The following is a 22099-nucleotide window of genomic DNA, read 5'->3' on the forward strand; positions in this document are numbered from 1 at the left end:
AATTCAGCATCTTTTCCCCCATCTTGCTCAACCCCCCCCAACAGACCTATCTACCCTGCACATTCTTCCCGGTCAACCAAGTCCGTTGGAGTGTCCTTGGATTCTGCCCTCTCCTTCCGACCACACATCCAAGCCCTTTCCACCACCTGCCGCCTCCAACTCAAAAACATCTCCCGCATCCGCACTTTCCTCAACTTTGAATCTGCGAATGCTTGTACATGCCCTCATCATCTCCCGCCTAGACTACTGCAACATCCTCCTCTGTGGCCTTCCTTCTAGCACTCTCGCACCCCCTCCAATCTATCCTCAACTCTGCTGCCCGACTGATACACCTCTCACCCTGTTACTCCTCTGCCAGTCCCTTCACTGGCTCCCCATTGCCCAGCAAATTCAGTTCAAAGTACTAACAAACACATACAAGGCCGTCCATAACCTGTCCCCTCCCTACAGCTCTGAGCTACTTTCCCGATACATCCCCACACGCAATCTCCTATCCTCACAAGACCACCTTCTCTCCTCTCCTCTCCTCTTATCACCTCTTCCCACAATCGACTCCTAGATTTCTTCCGTGCATCCCCCACACTCTGGAACTCGCTACCCCAACATATCAGACTCTCACCTACAGTGGAATCCTTCAAAAGAAACCTAAAAACCCACCTCTTCAGACAAGCCTACAATCAGTGACCCTGCTGCCTCTATACCGCCATGACCAGCTTCACCCGCACCTACTGTGTCCTTCTCCCATACAATGTAGATTGTAAGCCCTCACGGACAGGGCCCTCTCTCCTTCTGTACCAGGTTGTAACTCGTCTTGTTCATGCTTAGTGCAATTGTCTGTATTATGTATGTGCACCGCTTATCATATGTACAGCGCTATGGAATGAATGGCACTTTAATAATAATAATAATAAGATAGTCCTAAAAATAGATGTCCCAGAATTGTTATTAGATGGGGAATGTAAGTAGTTACTAAAACAGACATGTCAGGAGCGGCTCCTTTCTGAAAGGATATCTTTAATCATGCCGTGTATACTGACCTGTGTTTTGCTCACTCCATTGGTCAGTGACTGGGGGATTACACCTAAAAGGGAAGATTGCAATGTTAGAAAGGACAAAGAGGAGGAATTTTTAATTTGGAATCTCAATGCTGGGGCAACGAACTGCGTGGCTGTGTATGAGGGCAGCGAGCGGGGGACGCAGTCAGCGACTTCTTGCAACTTATCGCATGGCAAAGGACAAGCGGACTGCAATGAAGGTAACATGACATGTTATAATTATGGGGAGTGTAACCATGGCAACCAATCAGATGACCGTTTTCCATTGATTAGTTGCTATGGGTAAGCCCATTGTCCAAGTCAATATGGCTGTACCTCCTTTGATGTGAGCTTCGGTCGGAGTGACCCCCAACTTCTTGAAGTATTCCTCTGTTTCTTGATCCACCACCAGTAACGTCGTCTCGTTGTCTTTGGATTTTATGTTCGCTACCACCTCAGAATGCTTCACGCCGTCCACGTTCTGTCCGTTTACCTGCAGGGAGAGGTAGACAGCTGTCATTTTTAGGACATTGAAGGGTGAGATCTATCAAAACTGGCTTAGTTTCTCCAAAGGAGCTGTGAAAAATGAAAGGTGGAATCTAATTGGTGGCGATGGGCAACTTAAGATATTTTTGGGCCACATTTGTCAAAACTGACTGGCTGCTACGGGCAACATAATCAGAGCTCAGCTTACATTTTGTCAAGTACGGGTTAGAAATGAGAGATGAGCTGTGATTGGTTGAGAAGACAGTTTTGATAAAGGAGGCCCCTTAGTTTTAGAAAAGGGGACCAAAGGTTACCAGGCCATTGGGAAGAACTATGTTAGTTATGGCGGTCCGTGCCAGCAAATGACATGCCATGCAATTCAGCTCTACTGGGGCTGCACTACATATATTGTATGTACCAGGGGCCTGTATATATACTGACAGTGAGCGGGTGATATCGCCCAGGAGCACACAGACGTATATTCTCACCCTGCCAATCCTGAGGCCGTGTAAAGACGCAGCCAAGTATATTATTCCATAAGGGTCCTATCATTAAGATCCATTGTCCAAGGTTTTTCCAGTTGTGGCGATTAATTTAGCGCAGTTCACTCCATTTTCCGTTTTCAGATTGATGACTTTGACCATCACTTTCACAAAGAACTATGCTGGCTGTCAGTGAATGGAAACCACTAAATATGTCCGAATTCTGTCTCCATTTTTGGCAAAAAAAAACAACTTATATTTTAGACCCTTTTTGTGCCTCACTGACAGATTTCAAAAGGGGGTGGGGGGTATAAGAGTCTTAAAATGTGCCATCTTGCACCAAAATTGTAGTCCAAAATATTGATCTTAAGTAAAGTAAGCCACGTGATTGAGTAAGAAAAGGAGAGGGTCCAGGACAGCGAGTATACGTTTATAAAGAGCATCTGTCCACCTCTGCCGACACGTCTGCTTAAGTGACTACTTGCATTCCCCATGTAATAATTTTGGAGCATCTATTTTGCGTTTTGCCATTCCTCTATTATTCCTGCTAGAAGTTATGTATGAATTGCTAGACGTTTGCAATGAAGGTCCAGTTGGGCGTTACCACTTGGGGGGGTGGGTGTTCCCCTGCACAGTCTGACATTATTCAATCAGTGCTGACAGTATCAGACTGTGCAGGGACATCTGCCCCTCCGCAACTGGTAAAAACCCAGCCGAACCTTCATTGCAAACTGCCAGCATTTCATTCATAACTTCTAGCAGGAATAATAGAGGAATGGCACGACATAGAGTCATAAGACTAGATGCAGATGTGTTATTACATGGGGGATGCGAGTAGTTACTAGAACAGACCTGTCAGGACAGGGGACGGGACCTCTTTGATTATTCCAATGGCTTCCTTGCCTTTGTTTTTTAAATAACTCGGACAACCCCTTTTACAGTCCATTCACACGTCTGCAAAATGGGTCCGCATCAGTTTTGCAATTTTGCGGAACAGGTGCGGACCCATTCATTTTCAATGGGGCCGGAATGTGCTGTCCGCATTTGCGGATCTGCACTTCCGTTCCGCAAAAAAATAGAACATGTCCTATTCTTGTCCGCAAAAAGGCATTTTCTATGAGAGTGCCGGTAATGTGCGGTGCGCAAAACACGTGTGACGTGTGACTGGAACCTAAGACTGTAACAATTTATCTTCTCCAATGTTTCCCTTCACTGTCCGCAAGCAGAGATCTTGAAAAGGGTGATTAACTGAGACACAAAGTCAGATTTATGAAACAGTTTGCTGTATTAGAGCAGGAGTGACCAGAAAATAAAACCGGGGGATTCGCGTATCCAGGACTGTGCTCCTTTTTACTGTGGAACTGCTACTTAAGCGATCTCCTAATATATCCTGGAAAGTGGAGCTATGAACCCGCAGACTGACCCGTGTAATATGCAGACACGCCGTCTGACAATGAGTGTGGGAACCATAAAAGAAGGCAATTGTGTGCTTACACCCTGCCGGCAATGGAGGGGTTAAAGGGACCCTTTCTGTTTCTCCGATCCCTCGGCCATGAAAACAAACACCAAGGCCTCTTTTCCCTCGTTCCCTGGCAACCGCTTCCTACTTTCTCCTCTCAGAAATAATGCCTTTGCTCTCTTCTGGGCCACGTAGCTTTGTGTTCCCCTCCCCGAGCCGTCACCCCTTTATTTTACTACCTATTCTTCCGCCGTCGTCCCCCCACCCCCACCCACTCCTGCTACTTTTCTTTCTTCCCCTTCTCTATTCTGCCCCCACCTCAGATTATTCCCAGACTTTTGCAAGTAATTATCCCATCCCCATCCAGACCCCCTCTGACGCCTCCCGCACGCCCACCAGGTGTCGCCAGGCGCTCCAAGAATAGGTGGGGCGTACGTAGTACAAAGCAGCCTGACCCGGAATCGAACACCCGTGAACTCCACCGCCTGGGTTCAGTAAAGCGAGCGGTAATTATAGAGCAGCCCGCCATCAAATATATAAGATGTGGCATCCCACAAGGACTAAAAGGGCAACACCTTCAGACTAAAAAGCGGCTGAATGCAGCAGAGAATCCAGAAACAGCCCGGCCCCCCATGACCACTACTTTACAGCCAATGAGGGTCATTATGCTCTGATCTATAGGGGACCTGCTTGATACTGGCATGGTTGTTGACAGGCCCAAATTTGCATGGACTGTCACAAATTTTCAGAGGCCATCCTGGGAAATTTGGCTGAAAATGGTGCAGAGGTTGCAGCCCTAAATGATCAAAAACGAATGCTGCTAAGTAGGCGTAAAGGATGGTATTTGTAGATGCACTTGAGTGCACTTAGTGTGCACTTAGGCACAGGGCATGCTGAGACTTGTAGTTCTGCAATAGCTGGAGAACCACAAGTCGGTGACCAATGCTATGGGCTTGGGAGAAGCTTATCCGGTCCATTGCAGCACCCACGTGGATGAACTGTGTCAAGAGAAGACATGACACCTAAAACGACAGCCCCTTTGGCAATGAAAGGGTCAATGCTATGACGTGGACAGAATTACGTACGGCCCATTTACATTTATAATCCGGTAACCTAACCGGGCGGCCTGCCGTGCACTGAGCCGTAATCCCCCTGTGACAGATAAGCATGTTGGGAAACAGGTGTCTAATAGCCACACACGCCTGTGTCATACGAAGTTCCCTGCAGGGTCCGGGACCCCTGAGTGGGCTCCTCGCTCCAGGTACAAGATTACAAGCCTCGATGAGCGCACGTCCGCTGGGAATCCTCTCGCTCGTACAAAGCAGCATGAAATATGCATGGAAGGCTCCAGTACATAATGTCTGCGAGGTGCTGGGGACGGATCGGGTTCCCAAATCTCCCAGCTGGTTTGTCGCTGGTAAAAGGAGAAATAAACAAAAAAAAAGACCCTCCCCCAACTGGCACGCTACCGTCTACCACTCGCATGGCTGCGTCGCCCGCATCAATTATACAGGAGGGCCCATGATTCGCAGGGCAGAGCTTGCCGGGCGTACAATGGGAGATGACAGATCTAGCGGGCAGAGGGCACTGAAGGTTCAGCAGACTCGGGCAACAAGAAGGCAGATCGGGTGACCCATGGCATGTTGCAGGGCGTATATGTTTTGGAATACCTATCTGCCCAAATTAGCGTCGTGTACCTGAGCATTGTGCCAAGGGGGCGCTGCGCCAGCTGCACTTTCTAATAATGTTTTCCTATGTAAGTTATTTGTAAAAACGAATCTATTAATGAGACTGGCTCTCGACAAGTCACCTGTATTTAATTAATTCACCATTTGTATAAACATTCATTAAAATATTATTAAAAAAACACATCAAAATATTGTACATTAATTGTTGACCCAGGTAAATATCATGCGGATCTCACGCATAAAAAATAAAAATATAAAAAGTGGCCAGATTTGTTGCAACTGTTTTTGGACGGTGATTCATTCAATAGATATTATTGTCCATATGTAAATATTAGCATCGGCTTAATTGCAGCTAGTCCCATATGTCTATTTTTTTATTGTATTGGTACTTGATATTACATATATCCGTGCATTTATATGGTCCATCTTGCACGTTCAGTAAATAGTGTACATGTGGGGTTTAGTCTCTGCACTGGCTGGCACTCTTATGGCGTTGGTTTGGATATAAGTGGCAGGGTTTACAATGTACGTGCGCTGTGTCTCTATGTTGTTTAGAATATATTCACATTAAGGGTCCATTCACACGTCCGTAAGTGTTTTGCGGATCCGCAAAACACGGACACCAGAAATGTGCATTCCGCAATTTGCGGACCGCACATTGCCGGCACTATAATAGAAAATGCCTAATCTTGTCCGCATTTTGACACCGACCTACGTGCCCGTCTGTTACATGCCGGCTGCCCAGGTCTGCCAGGCCTTACCCAGTCACACCGGTCACGCCACCCCCGCTTATAGCTATGATTACAGGGCACAATATCCTACGCCATAAAGGGGTATTCTGGTTGGGTGAAGTTATCCCCTATCCGATAATTATGAGATCAGTGGGGGTCCCACACATGCCTGTGGCCGCTCCATTCACTTTCATGGGAGTTCCAGAGATAGCAGAGTTGAGCGCTCCACTCTCTCCAGAACACCCCCATAAAAGAATGGAGCGGCCACACGTATGCTTGACGACCGCTCCGTTCATTTCAGGGGGTACAGGCCCCCGTTCTCGTGATTGGTGCGGGTCCCAGTGGTAGGACCCCCACGATCTAATACTTATCCGCTATCCTATAGATAGGGGATAACTTAAACCAACTGGAATGCCCCTTTAATGACTATTTTAGTACTAACCTCCACCAGCCGGTCCTGTGGTCTCAGTCCGGCCTTGGCTGCTGGAGAACCGGGGTCTACAGAGCGGATGTACTGTCCAGGCCGAGACTTCTCGCTGTGAAGGTTAAATCCGTAGCCATTGGGTCCTTTCTTTAAAACACAGAGCCGAGGACATCTTTCCTTCATCTGTCCATTCATGTCCTGAAATATAAAACAGAAGGTTTTAGAATGATGTTCCTGTCCCCTGTGCAGCTCCTAGGTGTGTATGACCAGCTTGAGAATTATAATGCTCCATAAAATGCTCGGCTATGTTTGCCTTCCTTTTATGTGAACTTTCTATTTTAGATTTACAGTCGTTCAGAAAGCCAACGCTCGGTTTAACGACTGCCGTGACCAACCCAGGTCACCACGTGTAATGGCCGGAGGAGATTATCTGGTGGGACGAGTCCCAGTGCAAACACAACTGACAGGCTTGGTTTGGAGGATAAAAAATGACCAACCAATGCAAAAAATGTCCACAAATCATACATCATGTCTGTCAGAAGGAAGGCGGCGACTGCACAGGGGGGACTGTACGGGATAAACATCTTCGCCCATGGTAGTCTGACACACTGGTTACTAAGGACGTTTTGCCTGACAACCCCATATAAAGACAGGGGTTGTTATGAGATGCCCTGAGTAATTTGACAGACTGGTTGCTAAGGACTTTTTGCCTGACAACCCCATATAGAGACAGGGTTGTTGTCATGAAATGCCATGAGTAATTTGATAGGCTGGTTGCTAAGGAACCTTTTACCTGGCAACCCCATATACAAACTGGGCTTGATGTCATGAAATGGCATGAGTAATTTAACAGACTGGTTGCTAACCCTGTATATGGACAGGAGACTGGCCCCTTTCTATATGTCTTACTGGAGGGTATGATGGTGACAGGTATCGGACAGACTGGAGAATAATTTCGGAAAGTGTCTCCTGCTTTGGAGAACCCGATGACTCCTAATAAACCTAATCAATTCCTAATTCCCCTGAACAACACTTCTCCCCATCCATCGACAGGAAAGATGACCACCCCTCATGCACACAACTGTGCCGTTTTTTGCGGTCTGCAATTTGCGGAACGGGCGGCCCATTGTAGACATGCCTATTCTTGTCCGTAAAACGGCCAAGAATAGGACATGCTATTTTTTTTTTTTGCGGGGCCTCGGAACCGAGCAACAGATGCGGACAGAACAAAGTGCTGTCCGCATCTTTTGCGGCCCCATTGAAGTGAACGGGTCCACACCCGAGCCGCAAAAACTGCGGCTCCAATGCAGACCCGAAAAACGGTTGTGTGCACGAGGCCTAAAAGAGAAGTCTGTCCGATACCAAGGTGTGCGTTGCAAAGCACCAGGGCCTCTTTTCTTCAGGCATCAGTGGGGTCCCTGTGATACCAGGTGTGGAGATACCCTTTAAAACCATTGGTTCGCCCTGTGACTACCGCAGCCACCACGGATTAGCTGTGTAATAAGCGTAGACGGCATAAAGCAGATAATTGCGGTAAGCTTCCAACAATCCCATTACATGACAGGATCCCGTTTACTTCAGCCCTAATTATACGCTTATTTACGCACAGGGGAGTCAGATATCTATGCCTGGCCGCTATCCGGATGTGCCACGCGGACAGAGACCTGAGGTGGCAGGCTGAAACTATATGCAAATGAGGTCCATCCCTCGACTGATTGGCTGAGAGTGATCACCTAACACAGCTTTCATTAAAACAGTCATGAGGGCCCTCCCTTCAGCGGACCATTTCGAGAGAGCATTTAAAGGGAAACTCTCATAAGAAAAAAATAAAAATGGCCACAATTTTTGCGAATGGCCCACTACTAGAAGACCCAAGCCAAGGACAGTGGGCGACACGACACTGAAAATGTCACTCTCATTCACTATATGTTGATGAGTCCCGTCATTTCTATTGCCAACTGCTGGGCGTTTAAAGCTCCACCCCTGATCTGCCAAGAGATGCCCCTTTTATGCAAATTTACCTAAGCCCGCTCTTTTAGGGAGTCCTGACTACTGGCAGGTCAGGCACCTACAGGCTCGGACTGGCCCACAGGGGTACAGGTGAATCCCCCGGTGGGCCCCTGAGCAAGGTGGGCTCCTAGTCTCCAAGGGAGGATTGGCCATAGCCCTTACAAGGAAATTTCCCGGTGGCCGATGCCCAGGGGGCCTCCTGGGCCCTCCTCACGGCGGGCCATTTTAAGTTTTTGGGATAAATTTTGTGCTGCTGGCAGTATTTTGTGATGGACTGCAGTATTTGGCTCTGATGGGGTGGTATAATGTGCCACAATATAGTATTGCTGGCCCTGCCTTCCATCAATTTGGACCCAACAATTTTTTCCAGGGCCACTTTTAGTTCCCATTCATCCCCTGCTAGTCTCCCACTGTCTACACAAATGGCACATAGCACAGTAGACTTACTGCACTACATACATATATTCAGTGTACAGCACCTTAACCAGCCTATGTTAACATAAAAAACTTCATAGATTTATTAAATTTGAATTTAGTGGTACGGTGGGCCCCAAAATAAATTTTACTGACACTGGGCAACTAACTATACTGGTGCACATACGATCCACGCGCTGGTGACTACCCGGCCTCTGTGTGCCCATCAAACAATCATTTGCATTGGACACGATTCCTTTTTTTGCATAGTAAACACCAGATTGAGGCAGAATGCAGGACGCCCTCCACCTGCACAGCACTTTAACCATTTGCAATCTTCACATTCCTTTCACTTCGTTTTCAGCCTGATATCACCCCTACGGGTGCCCGCATCAGAGCAAGGGATCTACTAGATCCCATGCCCTGACCAGCACTGATCCTCACTGACCTAAAATGGAATGGATCATGGTTATATCGCCTATTCTTATCCTGTTGTTGCATTGGACGACATAAAAACCACATGGCATTAAACTGCTGTTGATGGATCCTGCCATTTTTGGTGAATCTATTTGTTGGGCTGCTTTTAAATCTGTTCTTAAAGGGGTTTCTTTCTATCGTAAAAATGGAGGCCGTATTGATTAAATAGGCTTCAAATCAGCGCTCTCCAGCCTGAGGCTCTGCAGCGGTTGCACAACTACAACTCCCAGCATGCACTGACACCTAGGGGTTGTAGTTAGCACAACAGCTGGACAGCCACAGGTTACAAAGCGCCGATTTAAAGGATTTGTGCCAAGTTTTAAATGTATCCCCTCTCCACAGGATAGGGCATAAGAGTCTGATCGTGGGGGTCTGACCATTGGGAGGGCTATCTTTCAGAAAAAGCGTCACACCTGTCCTTGGTTGTGTTGGGTATTGCGGCTCAGCTCCTTCAAAGTTTATGGGGCTGAGCTGCAGTACCACATGCAACCTGTGAACGGAGGGAGGGCGCTATTTATGGAAGACTGCAGCCACGTTTTTCTAATCTTGGACAACCCCTTTAGGGCTCATTCACATGCAAAATCGAGATTTCTCCTGCACTTTTTCAGTGTTAATGGACACCCACCACGGTTTCCATAGGCGTCCATTCCGGACACCGTGCCAAAAAAAAAAAAAAAAAAACATCTTTCTGGGCGTGTTTGCAGCTATAAACGGCGGCTACATTCAGTGCCGTCAGAAAAATGCCGCTGTCGGACACTTTTTGGTGCAGAATCCACACCAAATTCCGCCTGTGTGAACGGGGCTTTGAAGTGAAATAGGGGTTCCCAGGGCTCTTTTGAGGAGGCGGCTAATAAATGACATTCGCCCTCGCTTCCGATAATCTATACGCAGCAACGGACATACATGCTGCCATAAACGTTCACACGCTCATAAAGTTGACTTCTCATGTTTGTCTATTCGGAGGAAATGGCATGTCGAGGGCTGCTGACGTCAGTCCCCACACGCGGTTAACCCATTAGCTCCATCAGTCAGCATAATGTGACTTGCAGCTGACGTTACTTGCGATCAAGGACTGGAACCAATATTAAGGTTATCTGTATTAAAGGAGACCCCCCCCCCCCCCCCCGATCCAGGTGTTGCCCATAAAGACAGGAATGCGGCATTTCATCAGTTCCCCAGGGGGGCCATATATTTGTGCTCTGTGTTATGCATTAGATCTCGCATAGAATTGCCAAATTTACAAAAAAAAAAAAAAAAAAACACAAGAGATATTCTATATTACAACATTACTACAACTCCCAGCATGTCCTGATGGATGCAGGTCATAAAACAGCAGTTGCGGAGTTACTCTATTCCATCATGCCTCCAAAAATCAAGGCAGCGAAGGGGTTCTCTACTTTGGAAAATTCCTTGATAATCAGCAGATCACAAACGATCGGCTGTAACCTTGTAGTAAGTGTTCAATTTCTCTGCAGCGCCACCACAGGTGAAACTGAACATTGCACAGTGCACGTTCAAATCAATGGGTGGTCTGTGTACTGCAGGAAGGACGGGTCCTCCAGAGAGAGAGAGAGAGAGAGACGCTCTTTGTAACTGCTCTACCCTTCCCCGATCCAGAGAGGATGCTGAACAGAGGGCCTCCTCTATTATAGTTGTATTCCGATTACTACAAGTTACTCCGAAATAAGTTACTGAATTCTGAGAACGGAGGACCTAATGGAGCAGCCGGTCGAGCATGCCCCCTACCGCTCCATGCATTCTCTCCGCCAGTGAATGAATGGAGCGGCAGGGTGCGTGCTCAAAGTGCCGTCCTATGCGGATACAGGAGTCCCAGCAGTCAGCCCCCACGGTCAGTGGATAGGGGTTGTTAGTGAGCTGAATACCCCTTTAAAAACATGTAAATAGCACCTTCTTAGATTTAAAGGGGCTTTCCAGATTTATACATTGATGGCTACGTAAGTGATCAGAGGTGATCTGATCCTTTGATTAAAAAAGGTGAATGCCAAAGTCCTATGCCCCCCCCCCCCCCCCCCCCCCCGTTTCACTGCATTCAAAACTTGGATCTCCACCAATGTGATTTCCAGACATTTCTGATGTAGTATGGTATACCCCTTTAAATTCCGGTGGAAAAATCTAACGGTAACCTGAGTCGAACGAATTTATTCAATAAAGAAACAACTCTGTTTCATGTGGCAACAAAGAAGTATCAAGGAAATCTGGGTGTGCCAAGACGGCAGCCGGAGGAACCTGGCTCCCTGAGATGAGGTGGAGGCTCCATAAAGAAGGGAGATTGTAAAGCTGCTGATAAATCAGCTCCTGACTAACAGTGTTATCAGGTAAGAGATAATGAGAAGACTACTGTATTATCAGTCAAGGTAGGTGCCCGACAAGACGACAACACGTACAGTCAGTGCCATCAGTAGTGGAAGACTGAGCTTTCTTAAAGAAGCACTCCAGCATGGCTAGGGAAGGATCTGAGAGGGCGGAGAAAGATACTTAAAGGGCATCTGTCAGCAGTTTTGTACCTATGACACCGGATGACCTGTTACATGTGCTCTTGGCATCTGTGTTGCTCCCATGTTCATATGTGCCCGCATTGCTGAAAAAAAAAAATGAGTTTTTAATTTATGCAAATGAGCCTCTAGGAGCAACGGGGGCGTTACCATTACACCTTGAGGCTCTGCTTTCTCTGCAACGCCCCCTGCACTTTGATTGACAGGACCAGGTGTGACGACATATTCACTGCCTGGTCCTGTCATTTAAAGTGGAGAGGACGCGGCAGTTGCAGAGAGAGCAGAGCCTTTAGGTGCAATGGGAACGCCCCCGCTGCTCCTAGATCCCTCTGAACACAGAGAACAGATGGGTCTCATCAGTGGGAGGAGTTTTTCACCCACTGCCAAGTCAAATATTATGTATGAGCTGCAGAAGAAGGGAACGAATAGAGTTCTGGCCCAAAAAAATTGGCGCGACTTGGAAGATCATTCAGTCATTGGTCGGATTAAGTAAAGCCTGACGTAAAAAAAAAACAAAAAAATAAATCTGGGGGCAGCATGCTCCTATCTATTCTGACAACTGGGCTTTGAGTATTGGAAATCTAGCCGACACCTGCAAGCAAATGTATAAAAAGTAAATACATATAATATGGTTTTGCATGATATTGTAGCCACCAGGTGGCGCTGTTCTCTTGCTCTTTGTATCAGTATGGCAGCTACTACGAATAAAACTGTATAGAAGACTTCGATTTCTTTCTGAACAAGATATGTACATCTAAAAATAATCATAAAAACCTTTAAAAAAAAGAGCAGATTTCTAAAGAGAGGTGTTAGATTTCACGAGAATGCAGAGTATTTTAATAGACTTTTTCTGGAATGTACAATTCATAGGGGAAACATTCCCAGTGCCGCACTCCCACAGAATATCTAAGCAGAGCCCTGGCACACGCTCTGCCCGCGGCCTGCGGTGCTCTGCGCTGGGGGTGTGAGAACCTGCGGGATGGACGAAGTTCTGAGGAGATCAGCCAATCTCTAGATCCAGAACACCAAGGCTCAGGCGCTTGAAACAGAGGCCAATCTGTTTGTGCAGAAGTTTTCTCACCTCTGCTGAAATACTCTGTGCCACTGAAAAGGTATAGCGCCATATTTTGTCTTACATTTGAGCTGTCCTCTTGGAGGTTCCGGTGGAAGAGAATTTTTATATATAATATATAAAGGCCATCTGCACAGAAATCAAAATTGTCTGTGGATTCCGTTCCCAGCAGTTATGGGGTTAATCATTACACCGCCAGACTGCCAGCAAAAATATAAGGAAAGAGTTGATTGACCTTGCGGAGCCCTTCCTATTAAGGCCTCTTTCACACGAACGTGTGCTGCCCGTTGCCGTTTTGCGGATCTGCAATCCACGGGCACCGTTCCGTGTGCACTCCGCATCACGGATACAGACACATTCACTTCAGTGGGTCCGCAAATCCGGAGATGCGGAATGGAAGCACGGAACACTACAGAAGCATTACAGAGTGCTTTCTGGGGTTCGGTTCGGTTCCTCCGCACCGCAAAAAGATAGAGCAAGTTCTATCTTTTTGCGGAACAGATGGATCGCGGACCCATTCAAGTGAATGCGGCTGCCCCACGGACTGTGCCCGTGCATTGCGGACTGCAGTTTGCAGTCCACAGCACGAGCACGGGCTTCACAAGGTCGTGTGAACGAGCCCTAACACTCAGCGCCCCTCTCTGGAGCGTCCCTTTCTCACAATCATTTCCATTCATCCCCTCAGCCTTGTAATTTAGACCAGAGGATGGTAAGCCTGGCTTCTAGTTAACCCCGCAGATGGCAGGCTGCCGACTAATTGCCACAAATTAGTACTGTAGTGTGCCTAAGCAACTCCCCGTCACCAATGGCTATATCCTAGACCACCATCTGCCGGCTAACACATGTGAGCAGTATTATAGTAGTTATATTCTTGTACATAGGAGGCAGTATTATAGTAGTTATATTCTTGTATATAGGAGGCAGTATTATAGTAGTTATATTCTTGTACATAGGAGCAGTATTATAGTAGTTATAGTCTTGTACATAGGAGCAGTAATATAGTAGTTATATTCTTGTACATAGGAGGCAGTATTATAGTAGTTATATTCTTTGTCAAATTTCTTTTTATTGATGCAGTAAAAACCATCAAAACATTGTCTGAGCATTCCATTTCCATAAGTCGCCAGACAAACTCAAGTAGTACATAGACAGTACACTTCGTTACAGGTGATACATGCGATCAAATACAAAATACATCCAGTCGAGTTGCCGAAAATTGTAACATAAATAGCACCCGTTATGCATGTTCATAAGTATCTAAGATCCTGTTAAACTCACAGAGCAATCACATATATGTGTCCAACATAAATTAGCATCATGTACCCCTGCGTAGGTTAGACAACACTGAGGGACCCTTAGAGCTCTTAAATTGATCCTATGTGTACCTTTACAGTTTCGACAGGCGAGGAGGAGGTAACGTTCTAAACAGGAGAAAGGGGGGTAAAGAGGGGAGGGGGGGATGGACTGTGACCCCTCAACGTGGAGGGAAGGGAACTTGGGTGTTGAGATCTCCTTGGGGAGACCCTCCTGTACACACATATTTCAAATGCTTTTTATATGCACTCTACCTATGAACGCTATGTAGACAGCTCCAATTTTTAAAGGTCACGGTATGAAACTATGATATGAAGACTATACTAATCGCCTTTCGTCTTATTGGGCCTGAGAACCCATCCTCTGGTTCCTATAAGTCAACCATGGGGACCATGTTTTCAAGAATTTTTCGTGCCTCCTGATTTCCCAGCCAGCTAGCTCCTCCATTCTACATATCTGATCCACCTTTGTCTCCCAATGTGAGAGTGTAGGTGGTTCCTCGCTGAGCCATTTTTGTGGTATTAGGAGTCTCGCAGCTTGTATTAGATGTGTAGGTAAGCTCGCTTTGGACGGAAACAAGGCTGGTGTGGGAAGCCAGAGGAGCACCAATTCTGGTGACAGTCGAATGTTTTTATTCATGACTTCATTGATTACCTCCGATACTCCCTCCCAATATCCCCGTATTTTTGGGCACGACCAAAATATATGGGTTTGCGATCCACTCGCCTCCTTACACCTCCAGCACAGATCAGATGTGCAGAGACCTTTAATGAATAATTGTTTCGGAGTCTGGTACCATTGAGTCAGTAGCTTGTATGAGTGCTCTTGTACCCTCACACATCTGGAAAATCCATGTGAGTGGGCATGAATACGTAGTATGTCAGTTTCCGAGAATTTCAAGTCTAGTTCTGTGGCCCAGGTTTTTATATAATTTGGGATCCCTACAGGGTTTTGGACGTTAAGTGCCAGTTACAGTTTAGATATTAGTTTATTGGGGGGGGACTCTAAATGTATTAACTTTTCAAACCAAGTGGTTTCTGCTTTACTCTTCCTATCTTTTAATAATGGTTTGCTGACCGAATTAAACTCAATGGAGTCCAGAAAATGGCAGGCTGATAAGACGCTATTCATGGGGTGTTGGTCATGAAGAGCCTTTGATGCCCCATCTAGGAATTCTGTTATGGTGTAAGATTGCAATCTGTTCCACGCTGGCGATATATTTTCTGCAGTGGGTCTAACTAGGAATGGAGCTAGGTCAGCTGGCATCAGTGAAGATGGAGCAGATAACAAGTATTTATCTTTGTTTAGTTGTCTCACCACCGCTGCCGTGCCTTTGAGCAGCACATGTGAGTGTAGTGAAGAGGAGTTCAGGCCCCATAAACCCGCCCTCTGCTTCCTGTCAAGTTGTGCTATCTCTAGTTCTCTACTCAGGGTGTTGGACCACGGGGCATGGATATAAAGCCATCTCTTCAAGTGTATGGCTCTATAATACTGATAAGCATCTGGTAAAGCCATCCCTCCTTGAGCCTTCCTCAGTATTAACATGTGATGCGCCAGTCTCGCTCCCCCCCCCCCTCCAAAGGAACGTGCTAAAGAGTCGTCTAATTTGCGTAAAGAAGGAGGAGGGAAGAAAGACAGGCAGCATCTGCATGGTATACAATAATTTAGGCATAATAAATGCTTTCAGCATATTCTTCCGGCCCATCCATGATACATATGGAATACGCAGGTTGTGCAACTGTTGTTGTATGTCCTTCAGTAATGTAGCATAGTTTAGTTGGAACAATTTATCCAGCTTACAGGGAATTTTGATACCCAGGTAGGACAGGTGAGACGTTTGCCATATAAAGGGAGTATTGGATTTAAGTAGGCTAATCTGGCTAACTGGTGCCGACACATTCATTGCCTCCGATTTCGTGTGGTTTACTTTAAAGTTGGACACCTGTCCATACTGTTCGAACAGGGCTATCAGATGCGGGAAGGCCTCGACCGGGTTAGTCACCATAACCAAAAGGTCGTCTGCGTAGGCTGCATTAAGGTGTTCTGTAGAACTGTTCTCCAGTTTAATGCCCTTGATACCAGGATGTTCCCGAATAGATTGGAGCAATGTCTCCATCACTAATATATATAGGGCAGGCGATAACGGGCAACCCTGTCTCGTCCCATTCCGTATGGGGAAGGGAGGTGACAGAGTGCCATTAACCCTAATCCGGGCGCTTGGATCTCCATATAGTGACATGATAGCGTTCCGGAATTGTTGAGGAAACCCGAACTTTTGTAAGGTACTCATCATGTATGACCAATTCACCCGGTCAAAGGCCTTCTCCGCATCTATACCCAGCAGGACCAGGGGAATTCTCTTCCTAACAGCTAGCTGCATGATAGACAGGATTCTGCACGAATTGTGGCTGCCTTCCCTGCCCGGTACAAAACCTGTTTGTTCAGGGTTTATAAGTTTAGGGAGAAGAGCACTTATCCTAGAAGCCAAAAGTTTCGCCCAGACCTTGATATCGACGTTTAGGAGCGAGATTGGTCTGTAGCTGCCACATAATTTAGGGTCCTTCCCTGGTTTGGGTAGGATAGTGACTGTGGCCTCAAGGGACTGCTTGTGTAGCTGGGATCCGTTCAGAAGCTCATTGCACCAGGCAGCCAAGTAGGGAGTCAGTACCTTAGAGAATTTTCTATAATAACCCACTGGGAAGCCGTCTGGTCCTGGGCTCTTCCCTAGCGGCATGGAACCCAGTAGCTTAGTGACTTCTTCCTCTGTTACAGGAGATAATAAAGCCTGACCTTCTACCTCGGTTAAAGTGGGCAGCTTCAGATGTTTTAGGAAGTTATCTATCAGGGTATCCCTTCCCTCAGCGGATCCTGCCACTCCATCTGGGAGCCCATAAAGATCGCTATAAAATTTTTGGAACTCAGTGGCTATATCTGACGTTTTATGCAGAGTAGTGCCATCTTTTGTGTCAATGCCTGCAATATACATAGAGTCCTTTTTTTGTTTAAGCAAAGCGGACATGAGTTTCGTGCCTTTATCTCCATGAGAATAAAAGCGAAATTGCGAGTACTGGTACGTCTTCGCATAGCCTACATTTAGGTGATCCAACAGCTGTTTACGTAGGACGGATAACTTCTCTCTGGCATCTATGGCTCTAGACCTCTTATGTAGCGATTCAATATCAGCTATTTGCCTAAGCAGGCTATTGATGTGCTCCTGTCTGACCTTTTTGACTCTGCTGCCCAGTGCAATGAGCTCCCCCCTCATGACTTGTTTGTGCGTCTCCCAGACGGTCGTGAGCGGCATGCCTTCCGTGCAATTCTCCCTAAAAAACAAGGTCAGTTTCTGAGTGAGGGTAGTGAGGTCCGATTGTTTGTCTAAGAGTGTTTCATTTAACCGCCATTGTCTAGCGTGGATCGGCAAAGTTGGGAATTGGAGTGAAGCCGTCACCGGGGCATGGTCAGAAACTGTGATGGGTTCAATGGTGGACCGCTCCAGCCTGTCCGCACAGCTGCCAGAGATCAGGACATAGTCCAGCCTCTTATAGGTGTTGTGTGGGGCTGAAAAGAACGAGAAATCTTTGTCAACAGGGTGAAGCAGTCTCCACGAATCCACCAAGTTGGCATCCGCAAGATAATTATTAACCCTACCTATGACCATTTGAGTTAATTGTGAAATGCCATCTGAAGTGTCTATTAAGGGATTCAGCGTCATATTTAAGTCACCCCCTATTATTCTTATCCCTTCTGCAAAGGAGGCAAACGTTTTCAGAGTACCAATGAGCCATTTTGCTTGACCTCTGTTAGGACTATATAAGCTGGCAAGAGTCACTACCTGGGTACCAATTGAACCCTTCACAAATACATAGCGCCCTTCCGGGTCTACTTGTTTACAAATCAGTTGAAAAGGGACATTCTTAGCTATGGCAATGCCCACACCTCTAGCTGCCTTACTATATTCACTAGTGAACCAATGCCGAAAATAAGTCCTGGGAAGGGTAGGCGCATGCGCCGACTTAAAGTGCAATTCCTGCAGAAAACAGATGTCAGTATGCAATTTCTTCATCAACCTTATAACTTGTGACCTCTTCTGCGGGGTGTTAAACCCCCTGACATTAAATGACGTACATTTAATTAATGCCATTATAGCGTCTGATTAGGTTTTTTAGAGCGAGCAATGGATCTGATGCATGTGTGTGACCAGGGAAACTCATTAACAGAAACAACACTACAAACAATTGAGAAGTGGAGCAAAACTCCAACATGTGTGTCGGGTGACTTGTGCCTAACGCGCAGCCCATCAGAAAAAGGCAAAGCGCGAATGGCCCAAGCCAGCCTGTACTAAGGCGCTTGCACCAGGACTGCGCCAGTAGATCCCTGGTGAGTGCCATCAGGAACTGAAGGCAGGTGGCAGTACGGGGGGAGAAGGCCAACCTGTCCCATGAGTCATAGCAAACTGACTCAAGTATATTAAACAGCGTAAAAACCTAGCCCGGCCGGCCCTAGGGCCACACTTTGTCTCTAACACACCATATCACCGTTCATATGCTATAGGGAGACTAATAAACCTTAACCCCAAGGCACCAATATATGCTGTAAATATGTACATAAGTGACTACATTCCCGGATCAAAACCAGGAAAGGGGGTACCACAGCGTCTATATTCAACTAACTGCGTCAGCCCGCCATGGAGCGGCCCATCCGCAGCATCACAGCCAGGCCCCGTCCAGGACCCGACCACGAGGCGGCGGCTAGGCGTCTCATTAACGGCTATGAAAAAGGCAAACATAGATAATTATACATTATACTTGCAGAGCGGTGCATCAAAAATCAACGTCCATAGTGTGGCCTAGCCGGCCTTCCCGCTTCCAACAATCGCCATCTGTAAGCATAGGCAATGCTGAAAAACCATGTATATCGCTTAGGGCCTGACGTTGGGCTTCCTTTTATTCGTTGCTCTGATCCACTTCTGCTCCACCGGTAGGTCAGGCAATGGAACTCCTGTGTCAGCCGACGGCAGCCAGGATGGTATGTCCAGTGGAGGCGTCTGAAGAAGGGACCATGCTGCTGGTAAGTCCGCTGGGGCACGTATCGTGCATCTCTTGCCCTCTGAAGAGAAAGTTAGTCCAAATGGAAATAGCCACTTGTAGGGTAGTTTGATCGCCCGTAGATGTTCTGTTAGTGGCCTCAGAATTCTCCTCTTGCTTAGGGTCGAGGGTGCTAGATCTTGATATAGTAGGATCTTGGCTCCTTCATACGTCGGCTCCCTCTGCTCTCTGGCTGCTTTGAGTATAGCAGCTGTATCAATGTATCGTAGCAGACCACATACTACATCTCTAGGCGGGTCTGTGTCTTTCGGCCTCGGCCTTAGCGCTCTGTGGATTCGCTCCACACAAATCTCAGCAGCCCGCTCTGCTCCCAATAGGCCCGAGAAAATGGCGGCAGCCGCTTCTGGTAGTGCGTCATGAGGCACCAGCTCTGGGAGACCACGCAGCCTGATGTTTTTCCGACGGCTACGATTTTCCTGGTCTTCTATTAGAGCAAAAGCAGTATCTAGCGAGGAGGCAATCGCTGCACTGTTGTCGCCCAAGGTATGAGCGAAAGTTAATATGGCTGCCTGATTGTGCTCCAACTTGTCCACCCGGTGCCCGATGTGCTTCACATCGTTCTTAATCTCCGTGAGTTCCTGCATCACCGGCGCCAGTGCTGTGGTCAGAGCTTGTTGTATAAACTGGCGTGAGATGGGTGCCGATGCAATCGCACGGGTCTGGGTGTCAGTGTCAGGAGAGACGCCTTCCGCTCCTTCTGCGTCTTGTGGCCACTCATCTTGTTCAAGCGGCGCCATCTTAGCAGCACTTGCGGCTGGTGATCTCTTGTGGAAGAATTTATCCATTTCTGGCGGATTTTTGTCCAACCTGTAGCGTTCTGGTGTTTCTCTGGGGATATATCTGCCTACTTTGCCCATTCTTGTACGGCTAGATAGCAGAATTTACTGGTTTGCTGGCTCACATGGAGAGGAGCTCTCTCACATGCGTCTGTCCCGGTCGGCTGTCAGGCTCCGCCCCCCATAGTAGTTATATTCTTGTACATAGGAGCAGTATTATAGTAGTTGTATTCTTGTACATAGGGGCAGTATTATAGTAGTTATATTCCTGTACATAGGAGCAGTATTATAGTAGTTATATTCTTGTACATAGGAGGCAGTATTATAGTAGTTATATTCTTGTACATAGGAGGCAGTATTATAGTAGTTATATTCTTGTACATAGGAGGCAGTATTATAGTAGTTATATTCCTGTACATAGGGGCAGTATTATAATAGTTATATTCCTGTACATAGGAGCAGTATTATAGTAGTTATATTCTTGTACATAGCAGGCAGTATTATAGTAGTTATATTCTTGTACATAGGAGCAGTATTATAGTAGTTATATTCTTGTACATAGGAGCAGTATTATAGTAGTTATATTCTTGTACATAGGAGGCAGTATTATAGTAGTTATATTCTTGTACATAGGGGGCAGTATTATAGTAGTTATATTCTTGTACATAGGAGCAGTATTATAGTAGTTATATTCCTGTACATAGGAGGCAGTATTATAGTAGTTATATTCTTGTACATAGGAGGCAGTATTATAGTAGTTATATTCTTGTACATAGGGGGCAGTATTATAGTAGTTATATTCTTGTACACAGAAGGCAGTATTATAGTAGTTATATTCTTGTACACAGAAGGCAGTATTATAGTAGTTATATTCTTGTACATAGGAGCAGTATTATAGTAGTTATATTCCTGTACATAGGATCAGTATTATAGTAGTTATATCCTTGTACATAGGAGGCAGTATTATAGTACTTGGTTGTGGTATACTTAAAGCCTCTGTAACTCATGAATGATTACGGCACTTTCTTTAATAATATAATTTTACTTTTATTGTAGAACATTTCCTGGCATTTCATATTAATTTAACGGCTCCAAGAGGCCGGAAAAAGGTTTTCATCAGGTGATCTTGAGGAAACGTGATGGGAATATGTACCTGTGTGTAACTTGTGGTGGAGCCAAAATATACAATGGAGCTTGTGTTACTTATAAATCATTCGCTAAGAGGTCAGAATCAGCTGTGAAAACAGAACAGACTCTGTGTACAAAGGCTTCAGACGCCCCTCGCAGGACCCTGAATAGCTGGAAATACGGCCATCCACTTCAGCAAGACAAAGGATCAGATGAGGGCCACTCACTGGGGCCATAAAAGCACTTTCCACATTTATCCCATACGCCTCATAATGCCATCCATAGTCTGTGATCTCAAGGGGAGGCTGAACATCAGGGTGGGTGAAATCTAAAGTCCTGCAAGAGATGAAGCAGCAGAAATCATATGGCCTTTTGATATTCATGCCGTGTAACTTCCACCTGCTCTGATATGTGGCACCCATAGAGGCTGCTACGTCCCTTCCAGAATGGAAGGCGATGACTGCCAGCTTCCAGAAACAGTGCCACATCTGTCCACAGGTTGTGTGTGGTATTGCTGCTCAGCCTCGTTCACTTCAATGGAGCTGAAGTGCAATACCAGATAAAAGGTGGTACATAAGCAGGATCCCCGAGAGACCAAGTGGCTTCCTGAAGATCCACGGCCAGAAGCCACATCATTTTAGAGAATCTCAAATATCATTATTTTACAATCATAAGACGCTGAGATTCGTGGAGTTGTTTGGTGGGATCATGACGTGGTAGGGCTGTTTTAGCTGTTCTTATGATACACGTTACATGGTGGCAATGCTGTTCCAACATAAAAAAAAAAAAATCTCCAGCAGCCACCACTAGAGGGAGCTTAGGTGCCTACTGCATACTATTTATGTAGTAAGCTCCAAAGCTCCTTCTACTGGTGGCTGCAAGTAGCCAGAATGTTATCTTTTAACTCTATGTAAGGCATTTGGGACACCAAATCAGTTTTTTACCATGGCCCGTGGGTCCGTGTTTTTAGCACGAAAGCATGCTTC

General features: G+C 46.4%; 1 protein-coding gene across 1 annotated transcript in view; it reads right to left on the reverse strand.

Moving 5' to 3' along the window:
- SLC9A3R2 (SLC9A3 regulator 2) overlaps positions 1–22099 on the reverse strand; it is a 69700-nt gene that overhangs the window by 4902 nt on the left and 42699 nt on the right. The window contains exons 3-5 of the mRNA XM_044302865.1: positions 6323–6502; positions 1371–1527; positions 1038–1081 (exon numbers count right to left, since the gene is read on the reverse strand). Of these exons, the coding sequence (XP_044158800.1) occupies positions 1038–1081; positions 1371–1527; positions 6323–6502 (381 nt within the window). The remainder of the gene's footprint in view (positions 1–1037; positions 1082–1370; positions 1528–6322; positions 6503–22099) is intronic.

The sequence above is a fragment of the Bufo gargarizans genome, chromosome 8, assembly GCF_014858855.1.
Source record: "Bufo gargarizans isolate SCDJY-AF-19 chromosome 8, ASM1485885v1, whole genome shotgun sequence".
NCBI lineage: Eukaryota > Metazoa > Chordata > Amphibia > Anura > Bufonidae > Bufo > Bufo gargarizans.